At 33.8% G+C, this 12,340-nt stretch overlaps 1 protein-coding gene across 3 annotated transcripts in view; it reads left to right on the top strand.

The window, feature by feature from the left end:
* Nucleotides 1–2,165, top strand: part of CLINT1 (clathrin interactor 1) — a 60,116-nt gene extending 57,951 nt beyond the window's left edge. For all 3 annotated transcript variants that reach the window (XM_074291936.1, XM_074291935.1, XM_074291938.1), the window contains exon 12: nucleotides 437–2,165. In XM_074291936.1, the coding sequence (XP_074148037.1) occupies nucleotides 437–783 (347 nt within the window). In that variant the 3' untranslated portion in view covers nucleotides 784–2,165. The remainder of the gene's footprint in view (nucleotides 1–436) is intronic.
* The last annotated feature ends 10,175 nt before the right edge of the window (nucleotides 2,166–12,340 follow it).

Here is a 12,340-nt window from a genome sequence, read left to right as displayed (position 1 = left end):
GGTGGACTTGGTCTTCCAAAATAGCACAAGATTAGCTGGGAGCAGAAGACTTCAAGTTCTACCTGCTAACTTTTGTTGGTTTTGTTTAGTTGTTTTCAGTTGTGTTAGACTCTGTGACCTTGTTTGAAGTTATCTTGACAAAGATACTACAGTAGTTTGCTATTTCCTTTTCCAGCTCATTTTATAGATGATAACTAAGGCAACAGAGTGACTTACTCAGGCTCATAACAACTAGGAGGTGTCTGAGGCCAGATTTGAACTCTGGAAGATGTCTTCCTGACTAGGCTAGGCACTATATCCACTGCACCACCTAATTGCCCTTACAAAACCTTACCAAGGGAATTTTATCTGTTTTTTTTGTTTGTTTGTTTTTTTCCATTCCACTCTGCTTCTATATGAGATTTTAAGGCAATAAAATTTTTCTTTGTTCCTATAGATATGCAACAGCCTATGAATGTGATGACCCAAAGTTTTGGAGCTGTGAATCTAAGCTCACCACCGAATATGATCCCTGTCCGGCCTCAGACCAATACACTGATGGGAGGACCTATGCCTGTGGGCATGCCCAATGTGATAACTGGCACAATGGGCATTGCCTCTCTTGGAAATACTCCTATGATGAACCAGGGAATGATGGGAATGAATGTGAACATGGGGATGCCAACTTCAGGGCTGGGATTGACAGGCACAATGGGCATGGGAGTGCCCAGTCTAGCCATGGCTTCTGGAACTGTACAACCCAAGCAAGATGCCTTTGCAAACTTTGCCAACTTTAGCAAATAAGAGTCTATAAAGAACCAGATTGAATGAAGGATTTTTAGCTGCAGAGAGAGGTGATGTTGGGGTAGAAAATGCTGATCAGTACCCTTTTCTTTTATCAATTACTAAAAATGAACCTGTATAAAAAAACCAAAAAGGCTTTTTTGTAAAAGTGAAATATCTAGTGTTTGAGATGGACAGGCCAGGGCACTTCAAAAGAGGCAGTATAATTATTTTTTCCAATGAGCCTAGACACTGTTTTGTAGTGAGACCATCAAAAGCCTTTATAAATTAAATAAGCAATTTCATCATAATTTGTGGAAAGACTGAAATAGGGCTGAACAAATCTGTTTGAATCTCTAATTTTGTACTTTTCTTTTACCTGATGAACTTGATTTTTCTGTCCCTGAATCGCCTTGTCATAATTGGACCCGTTGCTTTTACTACCACTCTTGAGTCCATAGTTGAAGTCATTCAAGTCTGATAATCTGTTTTTTATAAAAATATCTATTTTTGTCCAAAAAAAAGGCTTACATATGTGATTATGGCTAAATCAGAGGTAACTGGAATGTATATACTTTTGCTAATGTTCCAGGCACACTGCTATACTATCCAAATTTTTATTATAACAAAATCTTTTGAAGCAATTAGTGATAGGTATAAAGGGGCTTCCCCCACTTCTTCCACTCTAATTATCATTCAGTGGAGAACTGGGAGAAATGCTTTATTTGGGGCTGTTGTATGGTTTCCTTTCAAAAAAGATCTCCAGCATCTTTTATTTCAGTAGGCATTCTTTACAATTTACAGTAATTGATGGACAAGACTTCTTTCTGTGTTTATTCCCATAGCCATTGGTTAACAGCAAAAGTCAAAGAGCAAAAATATTTATTTTTTTCGGCATCTTTTCCAAAAAGGTAAAAAGCCTTAATACATTTTTAAGTTAAATATAAATGTTTAAACCCAACAGTGTTGGTTTTTAGATTTTATACAATACTTGGTTTTGGTTTTGGTTTGTTTTGTTTTTTGGTGTAAATATGGCATTTGCAAGCTGTGGTTCCAGTAGCGGGAGTTAAATATATATTATTAAAGGAGACCTATAGCAGTCAAAGATTTTATTGATTTAATGGAAGATAAAGGAAATTAATTAAAAAACATTTTTGTTTTCCTGCTATGATTCTGCATTAAGATCACATGAAAATCATGATTCTAGAGTTTGGAATGCAAAATGAATTGTTTTACCCACAAGTTGGAAATAATAATATTGAAAATAAACACTATAATATAGGTATCAAATTATTCCTCCCCTCTTTATGTTGGATTTCTTTTTTATTAAATTGATAAAACTTTGTTCCCATTGTATTCATAATGTTCTGTTATACATAACATTAAAATATTCATTAAAATCATTGTTGAACCGCTTTTTCCTTCATTCTGTTTGACATTTGAGACTGTTTGGGGAAAAAATAATTATAATTTGGCAAAGTAATTTTTATAAATAATTTAAAATTGTTTAATGACTTCTCTCTATCCTTTCCTATCTGACTTTACTGTTAGGAATTAAAAATGAAGCAGCAAAGATATTCTGACCTGCTCCAGTCTTGCTAATGCTCCATCTACAACATTTCTAATTAGGCAGAAATTCATGTACTTCAGCTAAGTGGTAATGAAAAGTGATTCATTTGCTGAATAAGAGATGAGAGAGAGTGTAATTAGCTGACTGCGGTTTTTAATCTTTCAACAATTCAGTGTGTTTAAATTAGTTTCAAAGAATAGGAGCTTTCAAGTGTTGTTACTTCAAAGTAATCAAGCCAGGCTCTAGTGGTAGGGCAGGAGAACTCAGTGCTGATTTTTTTTTTTTTTTTAATCTATAAATTGGGGGACAGGGGTGGAATCCATGTTTTTGTTTTGTTTTGTTTTGTTTTAAGCTTTAAACTGATAATTGTTACCTTCAGGAGTATACAATTGTAAGAGGGAGGAAGTAAGTTAAGTTTGTATTCCCAGATATCTCATACCCTAAAGAATTAGCATTTTTAATAAGTAAGGTTTAATTGATTTAGGGAAAATGTACTGTCTTTCTAAAAGATTTCTCCTGAGTCCAGAAGAGAAGATATCTCACATTTTTTGTGTACATGAAAATAGTGTTTGTTGGCTTCCTACATCTTGTTTTTTTCCTTTTAAACATTATTGGCATCCTACAAGACAAGAATTGCCCTATGGGATCAAACCTCATGATCTATCTATACAGTCTAACACACTTTTCTGAAATTGACACCAAGAAACATTTGGTGACCTGTGCTCCCCATTACCCATCTTAAAAGGTTGAGCACATTCTCATATCACCTACCCCTCCCACCCAAAAAATTTCCAACATCACTAGCTTCCAATTATAAATCTATATTCTTAGGACTTCTCATGATTTATTGAAAAAGAAAGGGTTGAAGTCATTCTGAGTCTGGCTCATCTTTAAAATGAGGGGATGAACTGATAAAACTGAGTTTTATCTTTTTCAGAATTTCTATGATTGCATTTAACCTCTGTTTACCTCATGTTCCTCATCTATAAAAGAGGGTTAATCTCTCCCAGTGTTATTGTAAGGACCAAATTAATTAATACTTGTAAAATGCTTGGTTTAGCACATGACACATACATATTAAGGTACTGTATAAATGTTAGCTACTATTAAAAGGACCTTAGCTCAATTTAGTCTAATCCATTATTTGACAGGTAAATAAAAAACTAGAGAAGTTAGTCAAATGGTTTCCCAAGGTCACAGTTATTAAAAATAGCAAAACTTGTATTTTGAATGTATTTTGAGCCTACTGGCTTCCAAATCTAGTTATAGATTTTAATGCTTCTTGATCTTGTCATATCTTCTGGGAATGTTTTGGTCTAGACAATGCATTTTTTTTCAGTTTAAAAGTCAATCTTTTATTTTTCAATAATAAGTCATTTATAATAGAACTTTATAATTCATATAGTGCTTCCTATATACCTCTGTGTCCCCATTTTATTAATGAAGAAACTTAAGGTCATAAGGTGAGAACTCTTACCTGAAAGAAACAGTATATTTACACAGGTCTTCAGGCCATCTTTTCAGATGTATTGGTACACCTGGATTCTTTAGTACATGTGGAATGCTGAATGCAGTTAATTCAGGTGATCCAGAGAGATATTCTAGAGAAGTTTCTAAGAGATTTAATTTTCGACAAAATCTCAGGCCAAATATGGTGGTTAGTTTAATGAATTGTTTTCAACAAACCACTGATAAAAGGTTTTCTTTTGATTTGTCTTTTCCTTAATGGAGTTTGTCTAAAGAGTTCTCATCAGTTGAGGTCTGCAACTGGTGGAAGCCTAATTGAAATTATAATGTTCAATTGCTGACCTTAAACTCTTTCCCTTTTTAAAAAATGGGCCAAGAAATTATAAATATCATTGTGAAGCAAGGGGCATGCTACCTAAGAGATATCTTTGTAGGTTTTCAGAACTTGACATGAGCTCCTCATCCAGCTGTCTTCATCTTTCAGGAATTGTATACCATTCCAACCTTTATTAATTACTTGCTATTGGTCTTGTGGATCAGTATTTTCCTTGCTAATGTTCAGTAGGTATTAAGGATTTACAAATACAACCAAATCTATCAAATACATCAGACTTTCAAGAGCAAGGAAATTGACTTGTAAGATGTTTTAGTTTCATATCCAAGCTACAGATACAACTAATAGCTATTTTCTAATAGATAAGCACCCAAAGATAGGGACAAAGTTCTATTCAGAGAATTACAGTTTGTTAACAGTTGTCACATGAAAGAAAGCTCCAAATTAGTAATAAGAAATTGAAAATCAAAACAGTCCTAATTTCACCTCCCATATCCTTCAAATTGACAAAAGATGACATGAAAAATAGTCAATGCTGTAGGGATTGTGGGAAGTACCTAATAAGCATAAGATAAACCCAATTGAAACTGAATTGGTGAAATCATTTGGAGTTAGGCAGGCAATTCCTGTATGAGTAAAATTTCTATAACCTTTTGGGATTCCATTACTTGGTATGTTATTGATAAAAAGTTTCTCATGTGAATCAAAATATATATCAGCACTTTTTGTGATAGAAAAGAATTGGAAACAAAGTAAATATTTTTTGGATTATGGCTAAACAAATTGTGGTACATTGCAATAAAATAATACTGTGTTGTAAAATACATATATGATAAAGAGATCTACATGCCCTGATAATAGGAATTAAGCAGTCAAGAATATATGCAATGAGTATAACAAGCAGAAAGAACAACTTACTACAACATATATATATATGTGTTTTGAAGAAGAGATGAGTAAATACTCCATTTCTGCAGAGGAGGGAGGCCCACTAGTGTACATTGCAAATGTTTTCAGACTTTTCTAATGTATTGATCTGTTAGTATTGTTTTCCTCTTGGCTCTCTGGTAGGGCGAGGAGGACACATACTGGAGGAAAGGATGATGTGAAGAAGCAAAAGACAATAAAACATTTTTAAAGACTTAATGATTCCCTGGCTTAGAGAAGCTGTATTTATTGAAAAGCATTATAGTGATTTACAATGAATCCTCTCAAGAGCCAGATGATCTGATTTGAATCTCAGCTCAGACAGCCTGACCTTAGGTTAATCAAATGACTTATCCAAAGGTCACATAATAAATCTCTGAGGCAGGATATGAACTCTGATCTTCCTGAGTTCAGGTCTTCCCATACTCCATCTGCTGTGCCTCTCAGCTATCTATCTCACATAAATTTCCCATGTTAATATTTATTGTGAAATTTCTGTTTCTTAAAAAATGATTTTAAAAAAATCTTCATTTGGAATTATTCATCGTGACTCTCCGTGTAGATTTCATCTCTAATTCAACAAGTAATTTGAAAGAACTAAGCTTTTCTACAAGTTGTATATAGACCAAAGATAATCTTTGCTATTACCAACTTAATCAAAGAGACTTTTTATAAGTATAATTTGTAATGTGAAAGAATGATGCAAAGGAGCTAATAATTCATTAAATTAACCTTAAGTACTTGATTGTAAAAAAGTAAAGTTTCTGATATATTTGTTATCCTATCTGAAATATTTGCTAAGCAGAATCCTTTGTTCAGTTCATGTATCCTAAATTGGAATATTTCTTGGCAAAAATACTGGAGTGGCTCACCATTTCCTTTTCCAGCTAAGATCTATTTCTGTTTCCTAAGTATGTTACAAACACTCAGTATCCTAACTAACCAACATTTGTAGTTACTGTGCATGTTCTTTCACATAAGAACTGATCAACTAATAAGAAAAGTTTGTTTCTTCATTTTGTTTTAGCTCAATTGAGTTGGTTTTAGGGATTCAGAATTTCTTGAATTGTAATTGTTGATGAGTAGTCATTTCAATCGTGTCTTAATGATTCTTAATTGATTCATTTCTTAATGATTCATTTGGCAAAAAGACTAGACTAATTTGCCATTTTCTTCTTAAGCTTATTTTATAAATGAGGAACTAAGGTAAACAGGATTAAGTGACTTGCCCAGGGTCCCCAACTAGTGAGACCAGATTCTGAACTCAGGAAGATAAGTCTTTGTCTCCAGGCCAGACCACTCCTGATAAGGTAAGTTAGGTTACTTTATTTTTTCAGATCCTCAAGTTCAGGCATGATTATTTATTTACATGTGAAATTCCTATCTAGATATCAAAACTTAATTTAGACTGATGATTATGTTTTGAAAATTAATGATTTTTGCTCATGTGTTTAAGGATTTTGCCTCTATTGATAAAGGATAGATTATTAGTAGAGATTCAGTGTTTCAAAGTTCTATGGTTTTTTCTTTACTAACATAGTTCGCCACTTTTACTTTATTGGGTGGTCTTGAGGAATTTTATAGAAGAAAAAAATCCACACATAGAGGGGCTTCTAAGCCTCCTCAGATTCAGCTGGACTAGTCTACTAACATGACATCTTTCTCTGGGCTTTTACTCAAGGTTTTGTAGAGCAGTAGATCTTGTCAGAACAAGAACTCTGCTGATCTCTTAGAAATTCAGCTGAATTTCCACTCACCACTGTAATGAGGCAGTTATTAGATGATTCCTCATTGGCTTTGAAAAACAAGAAGTATCTGAACCACTTTAGCTTTTAAATGAATTAATATCCACATATTGGTGAATCACAAAATTCCAAGTATTCATCCCAGTTTTATGGTTTATTGTGGTGCCAGAGAGGAAACCAGATTCAGCAAAGTGCCCACTATTTTCCAAGGGAAACGTGACAGCTTTAAGAAAAGTATTGTGCTTTGTATGACAGCATGAATGTCTTAAGTAAGCAACATTTATTAAAGAAGGGTTTCTAAAAAACTGGGACATCAGCATTCAATACAACTTTGTAAAAGTGTCTTTGACACTTCTGTTAACTGTCTATTGGCACCTAGCATATCTTTTGTTTTCTTAAACTTACAAAGAGGAACATAATCAAAACCAACAATCTACCTTATCTTATTTGGGGAAATATGTGAAAATTTGTTCATCTAGTAAACTTGTTAATTACATATGTTTTACAGGAAGGGCAAGGCAGCTAGGTGGCACAATGGATAGAATGCCAGACCTAAAGTCAATAAGACTTGAATTCATATCTTACCTCAGACACTTAATTAGCCCTGTCACTCTGGGCAAGTCACTTAAATCCTGTTTGCCTCTGTTTCCCCATCTATATAATGAGCTGGAGAAGGAAATGGCAAACAAATATATCTTTGCCAAGAAAATCCCAAACAGGGTCACAAAGGGTAGGACACTACTGGAAAAATAAATAAATAATTTTACAGGAGAGGAAACTGAAGCATAAACTCTGACATTCTTAAAATGCATATCAATTACTATTAAGTTCTATAAATGTATATAAATTAAGGTGATTTAAAAACACAAGATTTAGGATTGTCATTTTTGAGTTTGAAATACATTATAGGTGCTTTGTCACCTTAAGCAAAAGACACCACCTCAGATTCTTATTCCTTCAGTTCTTCAGGCTCTTCAACACAAAATGAAGGGATTGGATCTTTGGGAATTCTGAACCTTGTATCTATGTCCTTTTAGACTATTCTCTTCTATAATTTGTTGTCAGGAAGCAGCAGTAGAAGAATATTGGCATTAAAAAATATAAGACTTCTCTAGAAGTTGAGAAAATGTATTTCCATCCTCTCTTTAAAGAATGGATATGGAATATTGCATATGTTCTATTAACTTTTCCATCCTTTTAAAAGCTTTGTTACAAGGACTTGCTGGCTAGAAAAGAGATAATGGATATATTTGAGAATGATGAAAAACAAAAAATATCAATGAGAATAAGTTTAATTATTTAGTTATTTTTCAATCATGGTCAACTCTTTGTTACCCCACTAGGAATTTTTTTGGCAAGGATACTGCTTTTCCATTTTCTTCTCCAACTCATTTCACAGATGAGAAAACTGAGATAAACAAGGTTAAGTGTCTTGCCCAGAATCACACATCTGGTAAGTCTCTGAAGCCAGATTGATGCTCTATCCACAGCCTATCCTAGTTGCCCAAATAGATGTTATTATTACAAATTGGTGATGACTTATTTGATCATGGCAACCCAATAAAAATTTTATGATATTAAATATGTGTTAAGAAAAATATTCTCAGAAATTTCTTTTGTCCTCTTGATTCTTTAAAAATAGTTCTTATAATAACCCAGATATGACATTATAAATGTTGTAAACTAAAAAACAGCCATCCCTGAGATCTGAAATCTCAAATTAAACAAATTTTTTTAAAGTAGAAATTTATTTCTTTTCCCCCCCCCAGATAGCTTTCTTCCCCATATGTCTAGTGTGAGCTAGTGAGCCGTTCAGTAGACATTTATTGAGGGCTTGAAGACTACTACTGTTTTTAGTAAGCTCTGAAGTATTTACATAGATTATGTGGATTCTCTAAAGGTCACTAACTCAGAGTGTTCTGTGAGGCAAACAGACATTAAGTTCAGAGTTTATTAAGAATTCTAAGTTTTGCTTTTTTTGGTAAAATATAGATATATGACTTTCCATAAGTAGCTAAAATTCAAGCAGTACATAATCCCCAACTGACATTAGAAAGTCTTCATTGGTAAATATTTGACATGATGAAAGAGTAGAGAATTTTTATTGTTATATTCAATTTTCATCAAAATTACTCATATTGGGAGAACTATGAGTGTAATAATATGTAATAAAATAATATATATTTTCTTAAAGAGTCATTCTTCAGTGCATGGTGTTTGCATTTGATTCATAGACATGTGAAAAGATGAGCTTCTTGTCTAATATCTGGGAGTCAGCTCATTTTTTAATAAGAGTTTTCACTTCTCGAAAGCATTTCCTGTTCATAGGGTGCTTTCTTCATTATTATGAGAGCTAGTACTATAACTGATCCCCATTTTACAAATGGAAAATATTTCACAGAAAAGTGATTTACTCAAGCTCAACTAACATACATGGAGCACTAGGTGGTGCAGTGGAGAGAGTGCTACCCCTGGAGTTAGGTTCTCCTAAGTTCCTTTTCAGCTTCAGGCACTTATTAGCTAGGCAAGTCACTTCCTTCTCTGTAAAATGAGCCAGAAAAGGAATTGGCAAATCCTTCCACTATCTTTGCCAAGAAAATCCTAAAATTAAGGTTCCAAAGAGTTGAACATGACTTAACTGACTCAACAGCAACAAGAATTAGCCTAGAGTGCTGTGAAATTTAAAGGCATTGTATGAGCCTTATAATAATTTTGTGAGTTGGGCACGTTCTTGTTATTTCTCATTTACATGAGGGAACTAAATGTAAAGTGATGAGTTAATGTAATTGTTCATAATCAATCACCCAGCTAGGTTTGAGTCCAGGCCTTCCTAGTTTCTTCACTTGTGCAACAAGAATTTACTGAGTGCTTACTGTGTGTGAGGCCTTGAACTGACTATTGGAACCATAACAGCAAATGAAAGTTAGTTTCTGCCCTCTAGGAGCTCTACCCTAGCTGGGAGATACATTTGCATAAGTGAGGAGGTAGGAGATAATCTGAGGTGGGAGGTTGAGGACCACTTAGGGAACAAGTTTACTCTCAGAGGGTGCCACCTAAGTGAAGTCTCTAAGGCAAGTGAAGAATTTAAATGAAAAGATGAAATTAGAGAACTTTGTAAGCATGCTGGAACACCCATGCAAAGGCCTGAAAATAGACAAAGACAATGAAATATTAAGTTTGGGGAATAGCAAGTAATCTAATTTGGTTGTATTCTAGTCATTGTACCATGCTACCATAAAGAAAACCACCATATTTAGAAATGATATTTTGAATGCTCCATTTTATTACCAATATCAAAGCTCGTCATTTCTGATAATATTTTAAAAAAATTATCTGTCTTTCAAAATAAGGTTGGGAGAACAAATTAGCAAATTTTTTTTTTTAATCTCTTATTCAGAGAACAACTTTGAAAGCTATTCCCTAACAATGAGATAGCTTATTATATATATACATATATACATATATATGTATATATGTGTATATGTATATGTATACATATATAATATATATAAATATAATATAAAAATAATCTGGTTGGATTTACAAGGTTTATAAATGTTCTCTTCTGGACTTAGTTTCTTTGATGAACCAGAAGAGGGATATATTGTCTTAAAAAAACATCCTATAAAAACTTGCTCTGGCTCCTCTACTGTAAGCATATTTGAATTTATGAGCAGCAACCCAACATCTGTGTGTACATATATGTAAATGTGTGTAGATAGAAGTTGACTGTTAAATACTGTCTCTTCACCAAATTTTTAAGGGTCCCAAGAGTTCTGAGATTTGAATGATAAAAACAAAGTATGCCATAAGGTACCGCTTTAGTAATTAACTGGTTCTTTAATAGAGCCTCAATTACTTTGTTTCATGATAAGGAAAAAAAAAATACATTCCAAGACGGAGTTACATTCGACATCTGGGAACCTCCTAACAGCTGGCTACCTAATGAATATGCATCTGCTTAAGAGGCTGTAGACCATTAATAAACCAATAGATGTAAAGCAGAAACAATCTTTGTCAGCTTCAAATGAGATTGGATGCAATGTGCTGTGAAGTGTCACTGTCACATTGAATAGAGTTTGGGAGGTTAACAATGGACTGTTAGCTACCACTGTCTTTGTAGCTCTAGACTTCTAACACTTGCCCCAAACTGGTAACTGTGTTTTTGATGTACATCTTATTTATCTGAACTGAATGCCAGTGTATATATCTGGAAAATGGTTTCCAATTTGCTCCATCAAAGCTATATGAAATAGTGGAAAGACCACAGAATTAGAAAACAAAAATCCTGAGGTCCTAATCTAAGCTTTGCTACTAACTTTCTTTGTGATCTCAAGCACCTTATTCTTGCCCCTCACCTTCTTCCTTTTCTCATTTGTAAAACTGGGGTATGGGAGTGAGATACGGATTGTTGACTTTGAAGACTTCTTTCTTTCATAATATTTAATACAGGATGTCCCTTTGTGACACTCTCTATTTCTAAATGCAGCAGAACCATTTCTATTTAGTTGTTTAGTCGTTTTTCACTCATGTTCAACTCTTCATGACCCCATTTGGGGTTTTCTTGACAAGGATGCTGGAATGCGTTTCCATTTCTTTTTTCAGATAAGGAAACTGAGGCAAACAGTTATATGACTTGCTCAGGGTCTCATAGCTAGCAAATATCAAGTAGAATTCAGTTCTTCCTGACTGCAGATCTGGCACTCTTATCCACTATGCCAGCTCACTGCCCTGTTAACTATGATTAGTGTTCCTATTGCTCTTTAAAATAGAAGTAATCTGATCCTAGAATTTGTGATGGAGGATACCTTGGAGATCACCCATGTTCCTTCAATAAAATATAAACTATTAGAAGACAAGTATTTTTGTTTGTTTGTTTGTTTGTTTTTTCCTTTTGACTTCATATTCCATTATGTCCAGTTCATTGTATATACTAAACACTTAACAAATGTTTGTTGAAAGCATATCAATGCATTCTTGATGTAGCTATGATTTAGTCCAATCCTTCTTGAAAACAATTTGGAATTAGAGGAAAAGAAAGGGAGGAAATAAACATTTATATAGCATCTACTATGTGCCAGGCACTGTGCTAAATGCTTTTAGCAACTATTTTCTTATTTGATCTTCATAATAATCCTGGGACATAGGTGGTATTGTTATCCCCATTTTGTAGTTAAGGAGACTGAGCTAAACAGAGGTTAATGCATTGTTTGCCTAGGAGTCACATAGCTAGTAAGTATTTGGAGATGGATTTGAACTCAAGATTTTCTAGCTCTAGGCCCAGTTCTCTACTCACTGTGCCCATCACCTGCTTAAGTAATGAATTATGCTATGAAAGAATTATGCTATAAAATGTCCTTATCTTTTTTTTCAGAGGTCCTATTCTTCACATATGCCACATGGAAAAACCAATCAAAAAGAAAAGTCCCATATATATCAAAGTATTCATAGCAATTTTTTTTCATTAATGAAGAATTGAGAGTATAATTGCCTATCAATTGGGGAGAGAGCTAAATCAGTTGTGCTGTATGAATG

This window comes from Sminthopsis crassicaudata, chromosome 2, assembly GCF_048593235.1.
Source record: "Sminthopsis crassicaudata isolate SCR6 chromosome 2, ASM4859323v1, whole genome shotgun sequence".
Taxonomy (NCBI): Eukaryota; Metazoa; Chordata; class Mammalia; order Dasyuromorphia; family Dasyuridae; genus Sminthopsis; species Sminthopsis crassicaudata.
This window is presented reverse-complemented; position numbering and strand designations above follow the sequence as displayed.